This window comes from Passer montanus, unplaced genomic scaffold, assembly GCF_014805655.1.
Source record: "Passer montanus isolate IOZ18808 unplaced genomic scaffold, ASM1480565v1 scaffold17, whole genome shotgun sequence".
Lineage (NCBI taxonomy): Eukaryota > Metazoa > Chordata > Aves > Passeriformes > Passeridae > Passer > Passer montanus.
In genome coordinates this window covers 14107171-14130189 of record NW_024364270.1, presented here as the reverse complement: position 1 = coordinate 14130189, position 23019 = coordinate 14107171, and the positions used below count along the sequence as shown (strand labels likewise).

Genomic DNA, 23019 nt, shown 5'->3' with positions numbered 1-23019 from the left:
TTGGAAGGGACCTTTAAAATTATTTCATTCTAACTCCAGGCCATAGGCAGGGACACTGGACCAGGTTGCTCAGAGCCTAATCCAACCTGGCCTTGAACACTTCCAGTTTTAGGCTTCTTAGTTTATCTATGTAACAAGTACTGAACATTTGAATTATTTTAAGCAGACTATTTACAAGGGTCAGGTATGTATACAGGTCCACACTTTTTCCTCTGGTTGGTCTGTGTGATATTCAAGGAAGGATGGATTTATAGAACTTTTGCATCTCATTTAAAAACCCTTGACCATTGTTTGGGGCATTCTGTTGCAAGGTGTAGAGAGAATGCCCTGAAGGATGTAGCTAAGTTAATACTAAGATGCCTATCTTTGAATGTTTGAATTTTTTGTTTTATTTGCTTTTTACAGCTAAAAAAACTATGTGGGAACATTTGACAGCTCCTGAAGATATGTTTAGTAAATTGCAACGGGAAAACATGGCAACTATTGAGAGTTATGGGGCAGCTCTGATGGAGGTGGTCTGTCGTGATGCTTGTGATGGCCATGAGATAGGCCGGGTAAATGAATCTGTTCTTTTAAAATTACTGTTCTGTTTGTTTTAAAGAACATCATCTGTGCAGAAATGGGAAGTTTCATGAGGTAGAACTAGAACATTTCTGTAGATACTGGATCTGTTTCATGTTTCTGTCCTCCCACTCATCCTTCAAGCTGCTGAAAGTAGAGCTATTCATGCATGTTAATCTTTTTTCTCAAGGAGTCTATGTGTCCTATTGTTTAAAAATAAGGGTAGAAAGCTCTGCTGCAATAGATGTAGGTAGGAACCTCTGTTACAGTTATTTGTTAGCGTTTTTAAGTCATGGACTTATCTTGGGAAGGTGTGACTTCATGACAAAGTAATTTCTGATAGTAGCCAGTAGCTGAGAATTTTCTCAGAAGGCAAACTAGATTTAAATAGTAGTTGTGCTTGAGGCAATACTTCATTAAAATATTTTGCCTTAGTTATTGCTCAGCAATATCTGTAATGTTTTTTAAAAGAATAGTAGAGAAAGGTAATTGGCTCATGCTGTACTAGTGTCAAGAAATCTTAAAATATTTTTCACGTAAATGATTGCAGTTGTAGTGAAGAAATGCATACTGCTTTTCAGAAGCTGTTAGAAGAAACTGCTTAGCATTTCACACTTCTAGGTATTTATTTAAAAACTCATTGATCTTATATGTTTAATTCTGTTCTGATTGTTTTTCTTCCCTCATCCCAGATGCTGGCATTGGCTTTACTCGATCACATTGTTTCAGTAGACAAGCAGCAGCAGTGGCTGTTGTACCTCTCGAATAGTGGCTACCTGAAGGTGCTTGTGGATAGCCTGGCAGATGATGATCTGGCTCTTCAGAGCTTGCTCACACCTCAGCCCCCCTTGCTTAAGGCGCTGTACACCTATGAGTCGAAAATGGTAACAGTACTTCAGAAATGATTTTGTGCTACAGTGTTCATTTTTTAATTTGACTTTTTATAAAAGTGTTTGTCTACACGTTGCATTGATTATACTTGGAGATATTGTTAAGGAAGCTTTCCTGTGTGACCATTCCAGAGCACTCTGGCAGTCATACTTGCACCACCAGAGATTTTAACTGCTGGGACCAAAGCCCCCTTGTAGCAAAAGTGCCTCCAGTGACTGATGGGTGCCCCACTTACCCTCACCACACTCACACACTCAGACCAGGTTTCCTTACTGGTTTGACCCCAGGTTTCCCAGGGCAGTCTCAGACATCTGGGTTCTTAAAATGATTTAATCATGGTGCAACAACAGGATAAGAGCCTGAGCTGGTGCTTCTGAGGAGGGACCCTGAACAAAGGAACCCCTGGGTTTTTGTACTTTCAGCAGTCTGTGTGAGTCAGTCTGGGGTCTTCAGCTGAGTCCTTGTGTCCTGCTGTGTCTCTGAGTGTCCAGTCCCCTGGCTGGTGCTCCACATCCCTTGTGCCCTTTGTTTTGCAAAGGGTGGACAGTTCACAGGCTCTTGCTTGGGGCTCCTGCCACCCAGAGCTCAATCTGCAGCTACACTTGCCCTGAAGGTATTCCTTAAGGATATTTTACTAAAATAATATATTTGAAATGCTGCTAAAATCAAGTGAGAAAGTAGACATTTTAAGTCTCATTGTGCATCTCCAAAAGTTGCCCTTCTGTCCTGTTGTGTAGGCATTCCTCACTCGAGTAGCCAAAAGCCAGCAAGGTGCGTTGGAGCTGTTGCGGTCCGGCGTGATTGTGCGGCTGGCACAGTGCCAAGTGTACGACATGCGACCCGAAACGGACCATCAGGGGTAAGTGCTGCTTCCCTGGCTGATGGTGGAACCATAACACAGTCCTCCTGGAAGCACATCACGTCTTTTTATAGCCTCATGATTTCTGAGTATGACTTGTGGGCTTATTCTTTGTGTGTATGTTTGTTAACCTAACAGTTCAGTTTAAAGCTACCTTCATTGAGAGGAAAATTTCAGATGCGGGTATGGGGTTGTACTTGCATGCTAATTACTTAGACTACATAAAAATGTATTTGCTATCTCAGATAAAAATTATTAATGTACTATTATTATATAATTTATACTGCAATGTTTGACAAACAGCTTACACTGTAAATGTATTTTGGGGGTTTTGCAGCTGGAGAAGTGCAGAGTTTGTCCTCCACCATAAAGCATTGAGAGAGCAGTGAATTAAATGCTATTTCAGGAATATTTTATGATGTGTTTTAAAAAAAGTATTCACAGTTATATATTTCTTGGCAAGTTTCTTGATGTGCCAGCATTGAGAGAGCAGTGAATTAAATGCTATTTCAGGAATATTTATGATGTGTTTTAAAAAAGTATTCACAGTTATCTATTGCTTGGCAAGTTTCTTGATGTGCTATTTGTCAAGTTTCATACCACGTTAGTCATTATGAGGTGATTAAGAGAAGATCTCAGAGGAGGAAATTCCATATTTAGGGAAAATTATCTGGGTTGATTTCAAGCCTTGGTCCCTGTTTTAAACTTACAGTTCTTAGTGACACACTGAGAGTTCAAACACTTTGGAAAAAATTAAGACTTAGGGTATACTATTTGAAAGTTCCAATTAGACATAATAAGTTTATAAAACCTACAGGAAATTTGTGGAGGACTGTACTTAACTGTTGCTTTAGAATTAAGCACAACTCTTCCTAAAATATTTGAGAATACCTAATTTTGTATATCAGTAAGCAGGTATCGTATTTCTGCAACAAAGTTATCTGGTTTCATGTAGCATAATATAAAGAAGTAATTTTCCCTGCATAAAGAAAATGTCTGGCAAAGCTGTGTATCACGAATGTGTTGTTTTTCCAATATAAAGTCAGTTCAGGTCTGGACATCGTATTGAAATATGAATGGTTTTAGATTCTTGAGTGATTGTAGGCTGAGGCTCTGCCTCACTAGTGGACTTCACTCTTTTTGCACTCATTATCTTTTTTTTCCTCCCTTCTTTTTATTCCTCCTAAGAATGTATGGAATGAGAGATCCCCCAGTCTTCATTCCTGCTCCAGTGGAACGTTACCGCCAGATTCTTCTTCCAGCTCTTCAGCTGTGCCAAGTGATCCTCACATCCAGCATGGCACAACACTTGCAAGCTGCGGGACAGGTAAGCTCCAAAACATGCTTGAATACCACTGGTATTGCTCATTCAAAGAAATTATGAGTGCCTTTGCTCTGATAGTAAGTTGTTTTGGTTTTTTTTAATCCCATCCTCACTGGCACACAAGGTCTTTTAAAGTTCTTCAGAAGCATTGTTTCCTCTCTGCTTGCCATTAAATTTCGACTCATTCATATTTTCTCTTTTTTTTCTTGTGGTGCAGGTTTTGCAATTCCTAATTTCCCATTCAGATACTATCCAGGCAATCCTGAGGTGTCAAGATGTAAGTGTTGGATCTCTCCAGGAGTTGGCCTTCCTGACAGGAATAATCAGCAAGGCAGCATTGCCTGGTAGGAAATACTGTTTTGAAGTCTTAACTCCATTTGCATGAATCTCAGGCTTTGTTTTCTGTAAAGAACTAGTAGGACAGAAGAGAATATCCATGACAATACAGATTTTTTTTTTTACATGTAGAGTTCTGAGAAAAATAAAGAAATGTTAAATAATTTTTCTTGAAGTAAATATGCAGTAAATATAGTGCTCTTACCCATATGTATCTGACTTCCCATTTTGTTTTCATCATTCTACCTCACACTAAGTACTTTTTGTCTTGGAGGTGACTTACAAATAGAAGTGCTCAAAGTATCTGTGGTATCTTCAAAAAACAATTTTTATTCAATAAGTTCTGAAACAAAGGGAATTAAGAGAGAAATTTTTTTGCATGCCTATATTTTTAAATGTCCTCTCTGTTTTTATTTATTTAAAATATAAAGTTTCCTGGGGGGAAGCACTGCAAATTAGCATAGGGCCATTTCTCTTGGGTGACTTACCTTCACAAAGGGCTGATAATGATTGTGATGGATGTAGTGATTTCTTCTGCATGCAAGTTCAAAATAACTTCTCTATTTTGATTTAATGGTTTTGGTTGTTCAGGAGAGATGTCTGACTACAGCAGAAAAGAGTGCAGAGCTGTAGGTTAAGCCCAGATGCTTCTTTGCTTACAGTATACAGAGCTTTCCACAACAGCTGGAATTTCCATGCCAGCCTCCCTTCCTCCTTGCCCCCATTTGTTACTTACCAAAACAGTAAGCTACATTCTCTCATGCATCTCCTGGTAGCTGCATTCATATCTGAATGATTTGCTAAAAAAATATGCAAAATACAAGTTGAATGTTTGGCTGAAATATTTCTGATGAATGCCTGTGTTTAAATGTATATAATGCACAAATCTGTTAAAAAAACCCCGAACAACCAGTTACTTAATGGCTGTATCTTTTATCAGGAGTGCTAAATGAGCTGGACATGGATGTTAATGAAGGGACACAGATGGAGCTACAAGGACACATAGGGCGATTTCAGGTAATAAAGTCATATATTTAACCCATGTCCTTCTAGAATTGGCTATCTAGACATGTTTCTTCCTGGTTTTTTACTTTGAATAGTAGTAGTTGGGAAAGAGATGTTTTCCAGTATCAAGAAGAATGTGTGAGGGGTTTTTTGTGGGAGTAGGATGGGATTTTGGTGGTCTGTTTTTTGGTGTCTCCCTACACTTCCCTGTGCAGTAGAGAAGATAACATTTGGCAACCTTGCATCAGGGACTTCGTTTCCCTACCTAGCTTAGGACTTAGGTGAAGAGAAAAATTTGAAGCCAACACCAAAGCACGTGAAGTAATGCAGAAGTAGTCTTTTACCACTTTGGCCACAAGCATGTCTCCAGCTCAACAGTTTGGTGTATCAGACATGCCAGTGGTTCATTTATTTGTTACTGAATTAGTTTTTGTACTCTCCTTTTACCAGGCTTCAGATTTTGTCTGTCTATATAGGTAAAGGTGTTTTAGGTGTGGGAATGGGTAAACCTAAACTGTCATTGATAGTATTCTGTATGATAGCCTGCAAGAGACGCAAGAAAAGTTGTGCACTTGTGAATTGCACTCACTTCTCATTGGCAGTGTTTTAGGGTGCCATTAATTTCTAAATTTTATCAAGGTAGGTTAAAACACTAAAAACTTAAATTTTGTTTACAAAGTGCTAAAAGTTTTATCTGTATTGTTTTCTTACTACAGTGTTTTAAGGGACAGGTATCACTTAAGTTAAAAAAAATTGTGCACTTCATTTGAATGTTCATTTCTTATGGCAGCGCCAGTGCTTGGGACTGCTGAGTCGGTTTGGAGGATCAGACAGGCTACGTCAGTTCAAGCTGCAAGATGATAACGTAGCAGGAGACAGAGTGAACAAGAGGGATGAAATTGAGTTGGCCATGCAACAGGTAAGGACACCAGATACAAGAAACTTCAGTCTCAACATTTTACCTGCTGTGCAGATTTGTTTCGTTATCATAATTTTGTATGATAGTGGTAATGCTCTACACTGGTTTTAGTGTGGTATAGGAGTCCATATTTTATTTAAAATCATCCTTGAAAATGTATTTACTTACATTTGTATTAGAAACCTTTATTGTTTTGCATACAAACTCTGTGAATTTTGAAGGCTTGAATTGATCACAAATTTTCAAAATGAAAGCTGTGTGTAGAGGGGAATGGCAAACACTAACTTAAAGCCAAAGGGCACTTAAAATTATCCAGAAATTTTAGCTAGCAGGTCTGGGAAAGAGGCAGTGTTGCAAGTCCTAGAAGAGTGTTTGTAACCAATGAGAAAATAGAATCATCACATTCTGGTGAGAAGAGAGGAGCAAAGCATGTTCACTGATATTTGTCCACGTAAAATGTAATGCTTCAAAGCCTGTCGATACTGTAATTGACATGTTGTCTTTCTTTTCCCCTATGTTGGCAGATCTGTGCCAATGTGATGGAATACTGTGAGTCACTGATGTTGCAAAGTGCCCCCAATTTCCAGCACACTGTTTGTCTGTTTACTCCCAGCCTGTCAGAGTCAACCAACCGAGATGGGCCTCGGCAGGGTGAGATTTTTGACTTGCTGTTTTATGAGCCTGAACAGTGTGATATTTGGGCTACTAGAAAACAGTGAACTAGAGGCTGTAGTTTCACATACTGTTTAAGTCACTTTGTGCCAATACTGTAGCTCTCACTGTCTCATTCTGGAATCCATGCTTGTTCAACCTTGCGCTAAGCCAAATCAGGAAACTAATCCTAGTTAAAACAAACAAATTGTTTTTTCATTCACAGCCTCAGAAATATATGTCGGTAAAGAAATGTGTGTATGTAAATAAACAGCACAAGACAGGGTAAAGTCCAGATCAGATTTCAGCATCTGTGCTGGATTACATTATTTGAAACTGTGACCTCATCCATGACATGTAAGATATGTTTTGATGCTGATTGGAGCTCTATTACAGCACATGGCTGTGTTGTTATGCAGTTGAATGACTAAAATATGTGAATAGTAAGTATTCTAATCTAGTTACATTTCACATTTTGTACTCAGTACTGCACTAGGCTGACTGCCTTTTAGTACTGAAGTCACAAAACATTTTGCCTAGACTTACATTTATGTTACTTCTGACACAAGTGCAAAATACACTTAACAGTGCTTTCCAGTCTAGGGTATTGACAGAGAGCACAGCTTATAGATTTCTTGGGTTTTTTAAATTTTTGTTTTCTTATCTTCAACATCTTGTCTAGATACACAAGCACCAGTGGTCCCATATTGGCACTTGCCTGGCCTGGGCATTATTGTTTACCTGCTGAAACAGAGCACTAGTGATTTCTTCAGTTACTATGACAGCCATCGTCAGAGTGTTAACAAACTGCAAAATGTGGAGCAGCTGCCACCAGATGAAATAAAAGAGGTAATTGTTCTTCTGACTCCCTAGTTTCTGTATTGTAGTAACTTGGACACAGCTGTAACAAAGGTTCCAAAGCATCTTTGATAAGCAAGTAGTTCCACTTCTTCTGCATATTATTTTCTGCTGTTGGTGAAGGGGGTCCGTAGCACAAGTGATATAAAACTTTAGGGAAAATATTTGGCTTAACTTTGTAAAAGTTGTGACTTTCATTATAGATGCTTGGAGATAGGTTTCATTTTTCCATTTTTTAGTCAGCAAGGTTATGCAAATTCAAAATAGAGAGCAAGGTTGTAAAGAAATAGTAGCTTAGAAGAAAATTCCTAGATATTAGAAAGTAATCTTATTTGCTTATTTCTCTTGATGTTCTGTAATTTGCTACTGTCTTTCTGTTTTTTCTCTTCCCATCACAGCTGTGTCAGTCAGTTATGCCAGCTGGGGTTGACAAGATTTCCACTTCCCAAAAATACGTATTGGCAAGGCGGCGCCTGGTGAAACTAATAAATAACCGAGCCAAGTTACTCTCTCTCTGTTCCTGTATCCTTCTAAAATTGAAATGACCCTCAAGGTGATGATCCAGAAAAGCAGAGAGCTAGAAACAACATTTTTTAACTTGGATTTCTGACCACTTTGAACAAAAATTCTTTGCAAAAAGTAAATTTGAAATACTGACAATTAACTTGCGACGGTATTGCTCTGCTACTGCCAGAATGTAAGGGTTTTCAAGTTAGTAATTCCCGTTTTGAAACTCAGATAGGACTTCGTGCAATATGCCAACAAAGGAATTGTTACAGCCCGGCTCTTCAGTTTTAGTGTCCAGACCCCATAAACATTCACACATGTCCAAGTGTGGTGGAAAAACTACTTTGAAAAATAGTTTTGATGTGCCTGTCATAATAGGAGTTTGTAGTCTTACAGCCAACCTTGCATAAACCTAAATCTCATAAACACCAGTAATTCTATGGAAATAACCAGTCATGCACAAAAGAATTGCCTTCAACAGATCAGAATTTTCCTCTGCAACTTTCCTTGGGAAAGATGTGCTCTTGCACACTTTGCTGTTGTTGCCTAAGATGTTCCTGCCATGCCTGGCTCTATAACCTCAGTTTTACTTTACTGTGTGCAGCTGAGGCAGCTTTAAAAACCACAAGAGCACTCCACACTCTGCTCTCCTCCCGAGGGCTGGATTGAGGCTCTGCAGGGTGATGAGGACAGTGAGTGTGAGCGATCCATCACTGGGCTGTGGCAGTGAAGGAGGTGACAGCTGGTTGAGCTGACATCTTCAGCTGATTCTAAGTGTGTAAATATGCTCATACAGTAAATGTACAATCCAAAGACAACCAAATTGGAGTCCTTCACTGAGATGTGTCTGCAGATATCATAGAAATATGTCTCTTCATTCTCTGGCGCCATCTGGAACACTACCTACTGCACTGCACACCCACTGACTCCCAAGACCCGCTGCTGTCCTCTAGGATGTCATTTAAGAAAGGAAGGCTGCAAGGTAAAATTTCTCAAGCATCAAAATGCCTTTGAATAACTTATTGTGATTAGTTTTAAAGCTGATCTCCTACTATTAGTATCTTGCCTTTTATATTTAATAAAAGAAATTTTGTTTGGATTTGGCACGCTTTAAAGCTGATTTCCTACTATTAGTATCTTGCCTTTTATATTTAATATGGCATACCTTTGGATATTCCACAGGAGCATTAGCAATACTGATACTGTTTACTCACAGACTTCTAGGTTTTGTGTATTACACATAACCTCCAAAGGAAAGTAAAAATAACTGTTTTTTAAAATTTCTGCCTCTTCAAACTAATTGAAGTTCAGCTAATACAATCAGATAAGTGATCCAAAATAGTTTATAGGAAAATATTTCAATATCATTGAAGATGAAATGATGAAGTAAAGTTAATATTGGTGGTTTTAAAAGTATGTTTAGAATTATAGCCACCACTGATTCAGCAGAGGATTTTATCCTCTGCTGAAAAAAATTTCAGCTTCAAAACAAAGAAAGAAATGGAAGGAAGCAGGGAGAATGGATTTGTGGAAGAGTCTTTTGCTTAAAGTGCCATGTTGTGTCATCAGAATTATTTATGACTCACTCTTTATGTATTTTCTCTAAGTCATTTAAGTCAAAAAATTAGTGTAATTTCTAATGCGTAAGTTTACTTTTGGATCAAATTGGAACACTTTAAAATTTGTTATATGACTTGATACAGAGATAGTGTGGAGCAGCCAACACAATTTTAACATCTTGTTTTCTATTGCCAGATTCCTTTGGTTCAGAGCCAAGCTTGGATTTCAGTAGTGGACTGAATCGAGTAAGCCAGCACGATATAGACCAGGTGAGGTGTGACAGTGCTGCAGGCTACAGAAGGCTCCTGGCTGCCCTGCAGCAATTAGAAACAGTCTGATTGTTGTTTTCCTACTTCTGAACAACCTGCAGTAACACCAACAGCATAGAACTTAATCTAGGATTAGTGAAGCATTACAAAATTGTTTTGAAAAATATTGTGAAACAGGTGGCACTTTTGCTGCTGTGTACATATGTTTGAATCTTAATATGAAGAGTTAAGTTAAAAATGAGCTATACTTTTAATGTAATCATTCTTTTTCTCTTACCAACCACAGTCAAATGGTTTTTTAAAAACAGCTTTCCAAAAACACTAGATATCCTTGAAAGACCTGCCATATGAGGGCAAGTTTCTCAATTTTCTGTGATCAAACTGTTCACAATGTTCTCTATTCAGCTAGGCTATAGAGAAATGAGATCAAAACGGAACTCAGGAGACTATAAAATGAGAATGTTAGAATAGAAGTAATTTCAGCTTACACAGAAATAAAATAGCTTGCATAAATTTGATGCAGAGGTGGCAGGAAAAAAAAGATATTAATAAATCCTACTGACATTTCTATGACTATGCAGAAAACAACTGTTCTTCAAAACAGCAGTCTCAAGTACCTTTATAAGATCTAGAACTGTACGAAAAGTTGCTGTGTGTTTTGTGATGGGGCATGTGTCATTAATCTTGTTTGTTCAAAAGTAAAGTGTACAGTATCATCTTGGTAAAATACTTAAAATGTAGTTAATTCAGTGACTCTTTACATACGCATTAATGAAAAAATGTTGTTGGTGCACATGGATTCTCTAAAGAGTCCTTAAAGGTCTAGGAAAATTTTAATTGGAAGATGTGTTTGTAGGACCCTGAGTGAAGAAGCTGAATTATAGCAAATCATTGCTAAAGCAGAATAAGTAGTACTTATTAGAGAAGTCAGAAAAACCCATTCTTTGGAAAGCAGGTCAGAGAATAAATCATAGTGAAGGGGTTGACAGGCAGTGGATGATAAGCTGGCATTTCAGGAAGAAAAGATTTTTGTATTGATGACTGCATCAAATCTCTGTTTCTCAGCTTCAGATTGAAGCCACAAACAGCTTTGGTGAATCTCTGCAGAAGAAGCTCCTGGACATCGAAGGTTTATATTCCAAGATTCGCTCGCGGTACACCTTTATTCAAGCTCTCGTTAGACGTATCCGTGGTCTCCTAAGGATATCAAGGACCTAAAAGACACTTGGTACATGCTGCTTGCCCAGTGAAGCTGTGTACTAGGGCAGGCCTTCTGGATCATTGCATTTTGTAGATCGAACGTTTTCTAAGTACTGCCAAAATTATTTTGTTACTTTTTTTTATCCCTGTGGATGAGTTTTGTGTATTCTTTCCTACTGCTTCCAACTTGACATAAAAAATAAAAGATTGTTCTTGACTGAGTTATGAATAATATAAAATTTCAAGCAAGAAAGAATTCTAATGGAGGGCCTCAAGGAAACAGGAAGTTTTGCAGCTGTGATGATACTACATTTGTGGATGCTTTCAGAGAAAACTAAAACATCTGTCTGTGCTGTTCCTGTTTCACACAGAGATTTAATGAAACCATAGAGTTCACGTGTCATCCCTTGCAGACTGATTACAGTGGTGTGGATTTTAGATTCATTTTGCACTGTGAACTGCTAATTTCTGCTCCCCCTCGTCCTGCCTTTTTTCAGCTGGAAGAAGTACGAGCTGCTTCTCTTTCAACAAGTTTAAATGAGAAAAGTGATAAAAGTCATGGAAGGTAACTGCTATAGGTTTGGTTCTTGTGGCTGGGGGGAGTAAAGGTTTCTGTGGTTTCTTGCTGCAACTCTAGTATAAGGACAGAATAAAGTGCATGGGGCGGGAGCCAGTAATCGTAAATGGTAGGTTGGTTCTATAGTTAGGTTATTCTCCTCTGAGACTTTCATGTCTTGTATCTTCTGTAAAAAAAGCTATTAAAAAAAGTGTAATCATTGATTATTGACATGCGATCTGTTGCACTTCTCCCTTAACTCAGTCTGAGCTTACGGCCCAGTTCATGTTTTACATTGTTTCCTCTGAGTCTTCCTTATGTAATAGTTCCAAATTTTTATGAGTTTATATTTACTTATCTGCACAACCTAATTACATGGATGACATCATTTTTATGCAGCGATGATGACAGTGCTGCTGTCAGGTGAGGCGTGTTAGCTAATCCACAGGAGCAGCTTGGTATCAGTGTCTTACACAGCGGACTTTGTTCACTTCCAGCAGGGAATGTTTCTTGTTTCTCCCCCACTGGAGAGAACCAGTCTCCGATCCAAGAAGGGTGCTGGCTCCGCGGGCTCCCGTTCTGTGTGGCTCCCGTTCGCCGCCCGGCTCTCGGGGCGGGGAGGCCCCGGCCCGGCGACGCCGCCGGCCCCGCCCCCGCGCGCTCCCGCCGCCGCAGATTCGCCACGCGCCGGCCCCGGGGCCGCGGATTTTATTCCGCAGACCTTCATCCCCGCTCTGATTCCCGCCCGGGCTGTCCGGGGGGGGCGCGGGGAGGGTCCCGCTCCCACACCGTTCTCTCCGCGCCGGGGGCGCAGCCGGGCTCCGTGTGTCGAAACGGCGGCGGGCGCGGAGCGCTTTATTTACTCGCCGCGGCGTTCGACGTGGAGCCGGGCGGCGGCGGCAGGGCCAGCGCGGCGAGGGCAGCGGAGCGGGGCGGGCCGGAGCGCCGGCGGAGCGGCTCGACATGGGTGAGGAGCGGGCGGGGAGCGGCGGCCCGAGGGGCCCGTCCATCGCGACCCCTCCCGGCGGCCGTGGAGGCGGGGGCGGGTAGGGGCCGAGCCCTCCCGCGGGGGGCACCGGCGGACGGGTCGGTGCCGAGCCCTCCCGCGGGAGGCACGGCTCCTGCCCGCCGGCGGCGGCAGAGCGGGGCTGAGGGCCGCGCTTGGGCGATGCCCGCCTGCCCTCAGGCCGGGCCCTGCCCGCGGGCCGCGCTGGAGCTGCCGTGCGATGGCGAATCGTCCCGGCAGCGGCAGGAGGGTGTGTGCGGTCATACCCGCAGGCTTCTGTGCTCCTGACACCTGGCAAAGTTCAACTCTGAGTCGAGTCTGTAATGGGCTGCTGATAAGGAGCGGATTAGGAGAGGAGGTCCTGCAGACTAGAAATGAAGTAGAGGGTGTGTTAAAGAGAGGCCCTGAATGTGGGGGTTGAGTGATTAAGGTGAGCCTGTCCTGTTGCAGGTGGTATTTGAGCAGTGTTTTAGTGTGGGGAAAACATACAGAGTAGCATATAAAAAGAGGGAGTGAGAGGTGTCTGGCGGCAAGCGAAGTTACCGACTGAAAGATTTTTTGTACCTTAGGCCTCCATGCAACCAGTGGTAACCTCCTATTTGTGATGTTTCTATTCAAATACCGTTTTCCAGCTCAGTTCTCTTAAGGTTATTTGCCTGCCTGGCAGTAAGAGATGCCATGAGCAGCACTGTGCAGACTGGCAGCTGATGGTCCCTTACACCTTCTCCTTGTTTTCCAGGTCTGTAGCGTGTATGGCTTCTGTGGTGGGATGGGCTTAGAAGAAATAAAGCAACCTGTTATCAGTCTGAGTTCCTTCTGAAGTAGAAGCTTTGCTTCCTCCTTTCCCTGGAAAAGCAGATGCCTAAATAGGCAAACAGGGAATCATTTTTATCAGAACATCTTTCAGTAAGATTTTGGTTGCAAATCTTCTTAATTTATCTCTGACATATTTATCAGTGTTGTCAGTGATTCTGGCTTGTAGGATGTTTCATTACCTTTTGCGGGCTTTAAGTGTATTTACAAAGTTGTGATTTAACATTAGATATGTTTGTTACAAAAGTCTTTGGGAAAAAAGTAATTGTTTCTGGCTTAGAACATCAATATTCTTTCTGTGAATAAAAATCTAGTAGGCATAAATCAGATATTAGCCTGGCCACAAGTACTCTTGCATGCATTTAGAGAATAAATGAGATGCTGGGACAAGCCAGTTTTGAAAAACAGAACAAGAAGGACTTTTAAAATCAGCTGCTAGACTTCTCTGTAGCATTAACATACTTGATTTGGTGCAGCTTTGCTGGTTGTAATGAGCTGATTTAATGTTTACCTACTGATACATACCTAATTTTGAGAAAAAAAAAAGGGTGGTCCTGTGGAAGACCATAAACATCTTCTGATGCTGAATTCTTTCAGGCTTCTTTTGGCCCTTGGTAGTCTCTGGCACTGAAAAGGTAGAGTCTGCTACAAGCCAAAAAGAAGATGACTCATATTTTGGCAAATGAGAGAAAAGGAAAAAATAAAATTGTAACTGCAGTGAGATTTGGTGCTGCTGCAATGTGATTTGCTGGAGTGAGCTACCATAAAATCATAAAATGGCAGCATAAACCAGGAGGACATGATGTTGTTGAGCACACAGCCATCTCAGCAACAACCTGGACTTGTGCTTTTCACTGGAAAAGAGAAATGTCTTGTAGGCCAGTAAGAAATGAGGTCTGTCTGTCTGCCTTTGTGTTGAGCACACAGCCATCTCAGCAACAACCTGGACTTGTGCTTTTCACTGGAGAAGAGAAATGTCTTGTAGGCCAAGACATGTGCGTATCCTCCAGAGAGCTGGCTGACATTGAAATGTCTTTCTCTTCTGGTTTTTGTAGGGGGCTTCTTCTCCACCATCTTTTCCAGTTTGTTCGGAACTCGAGAGATGAGGATTCTCATCCTGGGGCTGGATGGAGCAGGAAAAACAACCATTCTCTACAGGTTACAGGTTGGAGAAGTTGTTACCACCATCCCGAGTAAGTGATCTGCCCACAGGGAGAATATTTCCCAGGAGCCTGAGATTTGCCTGTAGCTCTGACACATAAACTTTGCCAGCTGAACTTACTACATGCTTCCTTCATATACAAAAGGACCTTACATTGTGGGAGCCTTGCACTGTTGTATTGAAGAACTTTTCTTGGATAAAAATATTACAAAAGGATATTTTATGCTGCCCTGCAAAATGCAAAAAGCATTTGACCTGAAGATTGTTAGCATGATTTCACAGGCTATTTGTGATAGGTCAGCATTCAGTAGATGGTGACTGTGGACTGTGTAATTCTTTTGGTTCCAAGTGTAGCTATTTGGTGAACTTCAGAGATCATTGTTGCTGTACATAGGATGGTGTACCTTTTCTTTTTTGACAAAGGTTCTATAAACACTTTTGTTTAACATGGAGAAGAAGAAATCAGATGATTTAACTTTACATTCTGTAGAAAATGCAACAAAACTCAATGTGAGGTTTCAAGGGAGAAGATGATGCTTGTTTAAAAAAATGCAAGTGATTTCACCACTTGTCTTGGCATTCAAGCAGCCACACCCACCCAGTGCGTGTGCCCAAGTATTCTGGCCATGGTGGCTCTGTGTAACATGAAGGACAACGGATGCTTGACTTTTTTATGTCCCTGTCATATCTGTTGTGTTCCTCCTGAGTCTGACTTTGCTCAGGCCTCTATTACTTTTTTTAGAAGCCAACAGTTTGCTGGGACATAATCTTTTTGCCTGAGGGTTTTGCTTATTTCAGCCTCCATAAATTTTAAGCAGCCTGTGCCTGTTGTGCTGTGTTTCTCTGGGCTGGCAGGACAAGGAATGACGTATGTGATACTGCAGCCTTGTTGCCATCTTCCAGACATCAGTATTGAGTCCTCTCCTGAGAAGTTGGTTCTGCTTTGGTTCTGCTGTGGCTCTTTTAAGAGTGCAGACCTTGTGTGGACAGAAGGACACATTCCTTGGTGCTCTCTTGCTGTCAGTTGTGTACTTAGTTATCACAGCAGGCCATTTCTTTAACCCTTGCTCTGTTTCTTTTGGTGATTTCAGACTGTTGATTTTTAACAATCTTAGCATTTCTTAAAAATATCCCACAGCAGGCCATTTCTTTAACCCTTGCTCTGTTTCTTTTGGTGATTTCAGACACACTACTGTTGATTTTTAACAACCTTAGCATTTCTTAAAAATCTCTACAATATGTTTACAATGTGGTTTTATTAGTACCAAAGAAATATTTCTGCATTATTTTGAGTCATGTTTGTTTGGGTAGCTTTTCAAAGGGCATGAACTTCATTATGCAGCTACTGAAATTTTCAGGTCTAAAAATCTTAAACTGAGTGCTGTGATATTCTTCAGAAAAACAGGAAAATCACCAACGGTGAAATTGTTTAACTTTGTTTCAGCCATTGGCTTCAATGTTGAGACGGTGACCTACAAGAATCTGAAATTTCAAGTCTGGGATTTAGGAGGACAGACAAGCATAAGGTAATAGATTTCTTAAAGTCAATTATCTTTCCCCAAAAAGTGCCAAGTTCTTGAAATTCTCATAGGAGACACTTCTGAAAATTGGTTAAGTTTTAAAAAGCCCATTCTCAGGAGAGCATTTTCATCTAATGGAATTGAGTTTGTAAAACCTGTGATGTGCTACAGATTGGAAAAAAACAAGCCAGTGTTTTCATTTGTATTCAGTTTTGCTTTGAAAAACAAATTTATTAGGGTAGTAGGCAATTGAATAGCATTTTGAGAAAGAATAGAGGGGATGATAAAAACCGAGAAAGATAGTTCCTAGCTTTGCATTCTTAAGAGTAGTGAAGTTGGATTTAGGTATAGATGGTAATTTTTTAGCAAGCTTCACGAGTTTTGTAATGAGTCATTAACAGTACCCCTGTATGATCCCCTTGTGATTCTTTTTTCAGTGCTTAGTAGCAAGGTGCAGTGTAGTTAGCTAGTAAGGAAGGTGCAGTTAGTGAGATCAAGGTTCCTTCCCTTTTTAGTTTCAGTACAGTAATTCTGAAAAAGATGGTTTGTCTTGATCCTTGTTAATTGCTTGCCTGTATTAATTATTCATTTAATATTTCTCTGGTGACCCTTCTTCGGTGACCAATGCAGATGCTTACGTCTTTAAACTTTCTTTGCTTTCCTGTCCCTCAGTTATGGACCTGATGTCCTGCAGTCTGATTCCCAAATAAATCTGTCCCCAGCATGTCTGTTCTTTCTCTGTTTTCAAGTTACTTCTTAATTTGCTTTGTGTTGGGCTTTTTTTTTTTTTTTTTCTGCCTCAGAGAGTGTTTGTACTGTCTGTTAGTTTTTGTAGCCTCTTGAAGAAGTCTACTTGCCTCCTGGGGCTTTTCACCCCAGGGACAATTTTTACTTCCTCTGGGTGATCTGTTTTTAATTATCTAGCTAAAAAGAACTGCTAACATGCAAATGACATGACTGGAACTTCTCTCTCCTCTGCAGGCCCTACTGGCGGTGTTACTATTCCAACACAGATGCTGTCATTTATGTAGTGGACAGCTGTGATCGAGACAGAATTGGCACTTCAAAATCAGAGCTTGTTGCTATGTTAGAGGTAAGAAAACAAGGATCACAGTCATCAGTAAAACAAATTGAAAAACTAAAACTTTTTTTTTGAGTGAATATGAAATTTGATTCAGTGAACCAAGTGAAGCTCAATTTCACTTATGAAACTTCAGCCCTCAGCATAGCCGATGCAGCACTTCTGACTGAAAAAGCACTGAATACTCTGCAGGTATTTCATGGGTTTGTGCAGCATTCTGTGGACAGTTAATTTCATGTAGCCTTGCAGTCATATGAAAATTTACCTGCCAGGACAGCTGCTCAGTACTGCAGTGTGGCAAGATCAAGCCCTGAAGGGTTGACAGTAATTAGTATCTACAATGTTTTGAAGCTGAATAACAAATGTAGAACAAGGTAATAGAAGTAAGATGAGTTGAGCAACACTTCCTTTCTCTGTCTTGCCTTGTTGCCCAAAATACCTGCAAGCTCATTTAATGTGCCTTGTTAAATCCAGCTACCAGCTTGTTTTGTAACTTGGGACTGCCATGTTTTGAAACTGCTCCTATAGGGTATCATACTGGAATTGAAAATAAACACCATTCTTTCACTGAAGAATTTTCTACAGAACAGAAATCAGCAAACAAAATAATTAAGAGCTGCTGAAGTTTTTATTATATTTTTAATATTAGATTTTAATATAAAAATATTAAAGATATTTAAATATTATGTCTTTTATTATATAGGTTCTCTATCCTTAAATAAATTCCACAGAAGTCTCTGCATCAATTTCCATGATTTCTCTTCTTTTTAGGAAGAAGAGCTGAAGAAAGCCATTTTGGTGGTGTTTGCAAATAAACAGGACATGGAACAGGCCATGACTCCCACAGAAATGGCAAATGCCCTTGGCTTACCAGCTTTGAAGGACCGAAAATGGCAGATATTCAAAACCTCTGCAACTAAAGGCACAGGGCTTGATGAAGCCATGGAATGGTGAGTACCAGTCTAGTTATGCTTCATTCAGATGCCTAATTTAACACCTTTGGAGTTTTTTTTAGTAAGACTGGATTTGTATAGTCTGATGTAAAAGAGTACACATTAGAAGAATGGTTTTCTGCTGGAAGTATTTCAGCAGAATTGAAATGACTTTTCAGTAAACTGACTTAAACTTTTTCCTAGGTTGGTGGAGGCCTTGAAGAGCAGGCAGTGATACAAAACTGACCAGTGCAAGGACGTGTCAGCTATAGCCAGAACCCTCCTTTCTGCAGTTAAGTATTTTCAGGCCACAGATACTTGTAAATAGGACAGATTTGAATTTGACTTCTGTAATGTGGATGCCTCTCTTCAATTGTAAAACTGAAATAAGTGAATGTGTACATTATGATACGCCATTTCTTTCTTTTTGTTTAAAGAATGTACTTATGTTAATTTGTATGAAAGTCTTACTGGCTGAGAAAGTTGGTGGTTTTTTTTTGTCATCCCCCCTTCCTTTGGTGGTCAGCATATTGGTGTAGGTAGAACACTAATAAAATCTGGAACTGTCAGCTCTACCCATGGGTGTGTTGCTTCCTAGAGGCTGCTTGCTTTACAGAAACAAGTCCAAGTGCTGCCAGTTCCAGCAGCCACCTGCAGAGGTGCACCTTCAGTGCAGACACTGTTACAGTGAAGTACGGCAAGAGAGCACAAGTAGTGCACCTCTGGCTGCCAACATGGCATTCAGTAGGTGTCTGAAAGGAAAACCAATGTCTTCAGCACACACTAATGCCCAGGCACATCAGGGGAACTTGATTCATAACTTGAATTTAACTTCCACCTTCATGAGCTGTTGTTCCTGCACTCTCGTCTTAGCCAGAAGTGACAGGTAAGTAGCTCAGGATAGCTGCAGAAACTGAAGGCCAAGTCAAAGTCAGAAGGCAGACTTGTCTCTCCAGGACCACTGTGTTCACAGACAGGAATGCAGTCATCACAGAACCCATTTCTTACAAATGAAGTAAAATTTAATATAAAATATCATAGTTGTTGCCCGTTCAACTGTACATGTTCCTGTAAATATACAGGTTTGGAAAAAATTTAGAAGTTTTTATTTAAGATCCTTGCTGAAAAAGGACATAAAAATATTAATAAATACAATTGAAATATGCAAGTCCTTTTTAAAACAATCATTAGTTCTTTAACTCAGTATTATTTTTCATAAATTAATCCTCCAGGAAGGAAAACCCTTTTCATTCCACCATTGCCAAATCTTTTAGTGCATTACTTCGATGTCGCTTGGCCTTGTACATAGGACGCAGGGATTCTATTTTTCTCTTCCTGGTTTCTGCTTTATTCTTATGTCTCTTCAGCTTCCTCCTTGCAGCAATGTCAGGATTTGCTACAGTCTAAGGAAAAACAGTACATTGTTAGTTCATTGACAACTTACAGCAGTTCCTGTAAAAATCATGAACTTCCGACAAACTGGTGACTGCTAAGATAACACATGGGTGTTGTTGGGTTCCTCAAAACTGAGGGTATTCAGGCTGCTTTGCCCTTCAGGTAAGCAGGAAACCATCCCTGTCAGCCAGAACCTGTTCAAGAGGCCAATCATACACAGCTTCTTTCAAGTTTGTAAAGGAACTGATGAAACTGTCCTAATTAAGGATGAAGTTCTTCCTCAAACTCCCCTTCCTGGGCATCTCGCAAGCTTTTAGAGAAGCCCTATTTCTTTTTCTCTCAGGAGAAGGTGGAATCTTACCTGCAAAGCCCTCTGCTTTTTCCTCATTGCTCTTTTCTGGTTGGCCTGTTTTTGCACAGAAGAAAAGGCCAGCGAAAAGGCCTCCAGCCCCACTAACTTCTTGAGAAGGTCTATGATTTCCTGGGAGAGGTTCTTCAGTGTTGGATCTATTAAAACAAAATTGACATACTTAATTTTTTCGGCATATGAAATGAAAGCCAAGAGCACAATATTGATTCCTCTTTCTTTAATAAAGGATGGCTGCACTGATAAACCTTGCCCAAACTGGTGCCTGTGAAATCTGGTGCTTCACCAGCTTTTCCAGAGAGTGGCTTTTCAACCAGCAAACAAACAAAAAAACACTACTGAGAAGCAAAAAAAATTTTTAGAAGTGTGAAGTCATCCCAAAGGTAATTACAAGTGGCTTTCTATATATAGCCACTAGGCTTCTAGTGAAATAAGCTTTGTTGGAAATAAAGATAATTCCAGTCAGCATCCTTGGTAAGCAGAACAAGGGCTGGCTTAATTGTTGGAATCACTACTTCGTGGCAATATATTCACCACAATCACTGGGAGGAAAAAAAGTTACTGTGGGTGAAAAAAGGCTACAAAGAGATGCTAAGGGAAAACTGAGAGCAGGGCAAATACTTCCCTTGGTCTCTCAAACAGTTCTTCCAGGTTACTCTCAGCAAGGACTCTTAAGTCTTGCCACCATGAGCCCACCCTTGAGTACTACACCTTTCCCACTACACCACATGCTCAAGCTTTACCCACTTGAACACAGGAGCATGTCTAACTTCATTCCAGTCTTTGAACATACAGATTTCTATTTCAGCAGACATACACTTTCCTCCCTTCCTGATATTTTGGTTAGACAGCAAGCAAGCGAAATTCACTGATGATCGTATCAATGCCTCAACAGACAAAAGGAATGGCAGGCAGTGTTTGTGCTGGGGCATAGCTGTGAGGCACATTCCTCTTTGTGAGGGAAATCCCTTACCTTGCTCTGCATAGTTGCTGTTCAGCTCCCTGTACAGAGGGGCGAGAATTGTTGGAAGATAGGGCTTGATCCTGTCTTGCCCCAGATCCACTGAGATTGCTCCCAGGAACTTAAAGATGCAGCTTCTCTGAAAGGAAGTGTGTGGGATATGAAGTAAGGAAAACTGGAAGATTCCTAACTGAATTGCTTCTAGAGCCACGCATCACTGTACAACACAGCAGGTGTTGTTTTAGACACTGCTGTCACAAACTCACTGCTGTTTCAAGGTTTTACTGCATCTAAGTACAGCCTGTAGAGAGACACAACCCCTGTTGTGTGAGCTGGGACTGGGCTGGCAGCTGTTGGCATTTTGAACAACAGGTCCGTTCTCACTGTCTTCAACTGAGGCAACTGAAGACACAAAAGCTCAACCCAACTGCACCATAGGGAACCACAGTGCTTTTCGCGATGCTCTCCCACAGGTCCCCTCCCCTTGTCCTAGCAAGTTGCTCCATACTGCCAATCCCTGCCTGCAGGAGCCTAGCACTCTTGGGAATTCAAAGGCACTGCTCTGTTCTCTTCAGCTTGGTGCCTTGGGGTTTACCACTCTTCTGCCACCCCGCAGAAGGTTGGAAGCATTAGCAAGAATCAGACTGGCACAACCCTTTCCTGAGAACCCCAAAATGAAAGGCTTGTTTCTTCAGCACCTACTAATCCTTGCTTCAGTGCCAGCTCACAGCTGCACTTTGTCCCCTGAAAGCAAAGAGCCAGAGCAACACTATCCTAGAAGTGCCCCCTCATCAAAAGCAGTGGAACTAACACTGTTCTTACCTTTAAAGGGACCTTAGGGGAATATGCTGCTTCTCTCTTCACCATGACAGAGAGCTTCTTCATTAACCACAGCAGTGTGGCTGGCTGGCCTTTCTCTTGCGTGTCCTCTCTTTCTTCTTCTCCTTGAGCAGAATTATCTCTCTCATCCTCTGAGACCTCCTGCTCTTCCACTTCACACCCGAGTTCTCCATCTGCCTCTTTATTGTCTTGTGAGGCTGGGGCTAGCAAGTAAACAACTTTGGCCACAAAGAGTAAATTCTTTATAACCTGAAGTGTAGAAACAGAGGAGTCAGTCACTGTGGGTTGCCTCTATAAGCACCAGGGCATGTAAGAGCCAAGACTTATCTGACAGAGGAACTTGCCATGAGCAGAGAGCAGCTAGCCCTGAATTGTGTATCTGCCCTGAGCCACCGCCTGGGACACAATACCCCTCACGTGCCAGGGTCTGCTCTGTGCCCTCCTGCAGCCCAGCCAGGCTCCTGCCCTTACCTGCTCACTCAGAGACGTGTCCAGGAACTTGGACTGCAGCTGATGGCAGAATGCAAACGCAAGTTCCTTCATCTGGGGAAATGAAAAAGGAGAAAGGAATGACTCCATTGAAGGGAGCTGGTAGCAGAGACTCAAAGCAGTATTTTGCAGTCACCAAAAGCAGTTCCCAGGGGAGACCAAAGGATCAACACAACTTCTGCCTGCATCTTACAATCTGGAAGGGTATTTTTGTGGTGGTGAGAACAAGACCCCAGAGAAGTCCCCTCCCAGCAGCAGAGACACCTCCTCAAATACTTTAAGTGATGCGGATTAGACAGCAGACGAGTGACTAAAAAAGAAACATACATGCCAAACTATGTACTATTTTTATGTCCCAGTCAGGGAATGGGCATGAGCAGAGTGAAGTACAGACATCATTACCTTTTTGTCCAGTTCAGCAGTCAAAAAGACTATGGATGCAGACAGCTCTGCTGGTGTCTTTTTTCTCTTCCCTGACTTTCTTTCCTTCCATTTGTTGACAAGATCTTCTGGCTTATAAGATGCAAACAACAAGCCAAAGATCTCAGTGGCTGTCAGCCAGACCCAGCTATGAGGATACCACAGGTGAGACTGGACATGATCTGGGGAAAAGAAAACCTCTTTCAGCAAGCAGATGGTCCACTGAGAGCCAAAATATAATGAGGCCACTCCCAACAATTTATTTTTATTGCAACATATGCTGCAATAAAAAGGTGAATGAAATGAACTGTGCTCATCTGCTCAGAACATAAAACACTTTTTTGCAACTCAATCCAGCCAGAGTGAAGAGCAGCAAAAACCTACAGGTAGCCAAATGCCCCCACAGTGGTCAGGCAAGTCATGTTTCTGCAACAACTACAGTCCCCTCAGGGACTCAGTGCCACAGCTCATCTGCCCATGATGTCTGGGGGACTGGATATTGTGAGACTTGTGTCAGCTGGCCCTGCTGCTGATGGT

General features: G+C 41.2%; 3 protein-coding genes across 3 annotated transcripts in view; 2 read left to right on the top strand and 1 right to left on the bottom strand.

The window, feature by feature from the left end:
• NUP205 (nucleoporin 205) overlaps positions 1 to 11711 on the top strand; it is a 45672-nt gene extending 33961 nt beyond the window's left edge. Inside the window, exons 31-43 of the mRNA XM_039704156.1 lie at positions 406 to 554; positions 1254 to 1445; positions 2190 to 2311; positions 3500 to 3638; positions 3853 to 3979; positions 4912 to 4988; positions 5767 to 5895; positions 6420 to 6546; positions 7229 to 7395; positions 7803 to 7926; positions 8765 to 8893; positions 9667 to 9740; positions 10806 to 11711. Coding sequence (XP_039560090.1) covers positions 406 to 554; positions 1254 to 1445; positions 2190 to 2311; positions 3500 to 3638; positions 3853 to 3979; positions 4912 to 4988; positions 5767 to 5895; positions 6420 to 6546; positions 7229 to 7395; positions 7803 to 7926; positions 8765 to 8893; positions 9667 to 9740; positions 10806 to 10958 — 1709 coding nt within the window. The 3' untranslated portion in view covers positions 10959 to 11711. The remainder of the gene's footprint in view (positions 1 to 405; positions 555 to 1253; positions 1446 to 2189; positions 2312 to 3499; positions 3639 to 3852; positions 3980 to 4911; positions 4989 to 5766; positions 5896 to 6419; positions 6547 to 7228; positions 7396 to 7802; positions 7927 to 8764; positions 8894 to 9666; positions 9741 to 10805) is intronic.
• Positions 11712 to 12194: 483 nt separating this feature from the next.
• ARL1 (ADP ribosylation factor like GTPase 1) lies at positions 12195 to 18585 on the top strand. The gene is made up of 6 exons (XM_039703997.1): positions 12195 to 12463; positions 14371 to 14508; positions 15922 to 16003; positions 16979 to 17090; positions 17850 to 18028; positions 18215 to 18585. Exons 1-6 carry the CDS (start codon positions 12460 to 12462, stop codon positions 18243 to 18245), a joined length of 546 nt encoding a protein of 181 aa, XP_039559931.1. The 5' UTR covers positions 12195 to 12459; the 3' UTR covers positions 18246 to 18585.
• Positions 18586 to 19010: 425 nt separating this feature from the next.
• Positions 19011 to 23019, bottom strand: part of UTP20 (UTP20 small subunit processome component) — a 63765-nt gene continuing 59756 nt past the window's right edge. The window contains exons 57-62 of the mRNA XM_039703996.1: positions 22465 to 22664; positions 22045 to 22116; positions 21556 to 21822; positions 20746 to 20872; positions 19767 to 19912; positions 19011 to 19413 (exon numbers count right to left, since the gene is read on the bottom strand). Coding sequence (XP_039559930.1) covers positions 19258 to 19413; positions 19767 to 19912; positions 20746 to 20872; positions 21556 to 21822; positions 22045 to 22116; positions 22465 to 22664 — 968 coding nt within the window. The 3' untranslated portion in view covers positions 19011 to 19257. The remainder of the gene's footprint in view (positions 19414 to 19766; positions 19913 to 20745; positions 20873 to 21555; positions 21823 to 22044; positions 22117 to 22464; positions 22665 to 23019) is intronic.

Coding starts and splice junctions, on each gene's coding strand:
- ARL1 (XM_039703997.1), top strand. Junction 14,509..15,921: donor AGTTGTTACCACCATCCCGA/GTAAGTGATCTG, acceptor ACTTTGTTTCAG/CCATTGGCTTCAATGTTGAG. Junction 16,004..16,978: donor GGAGGACAGACAAGCATAAG/GTAATAGATTTC, acceptor TCTCCTCTGCAG/GCCCTACTGGCGGTGTTACT.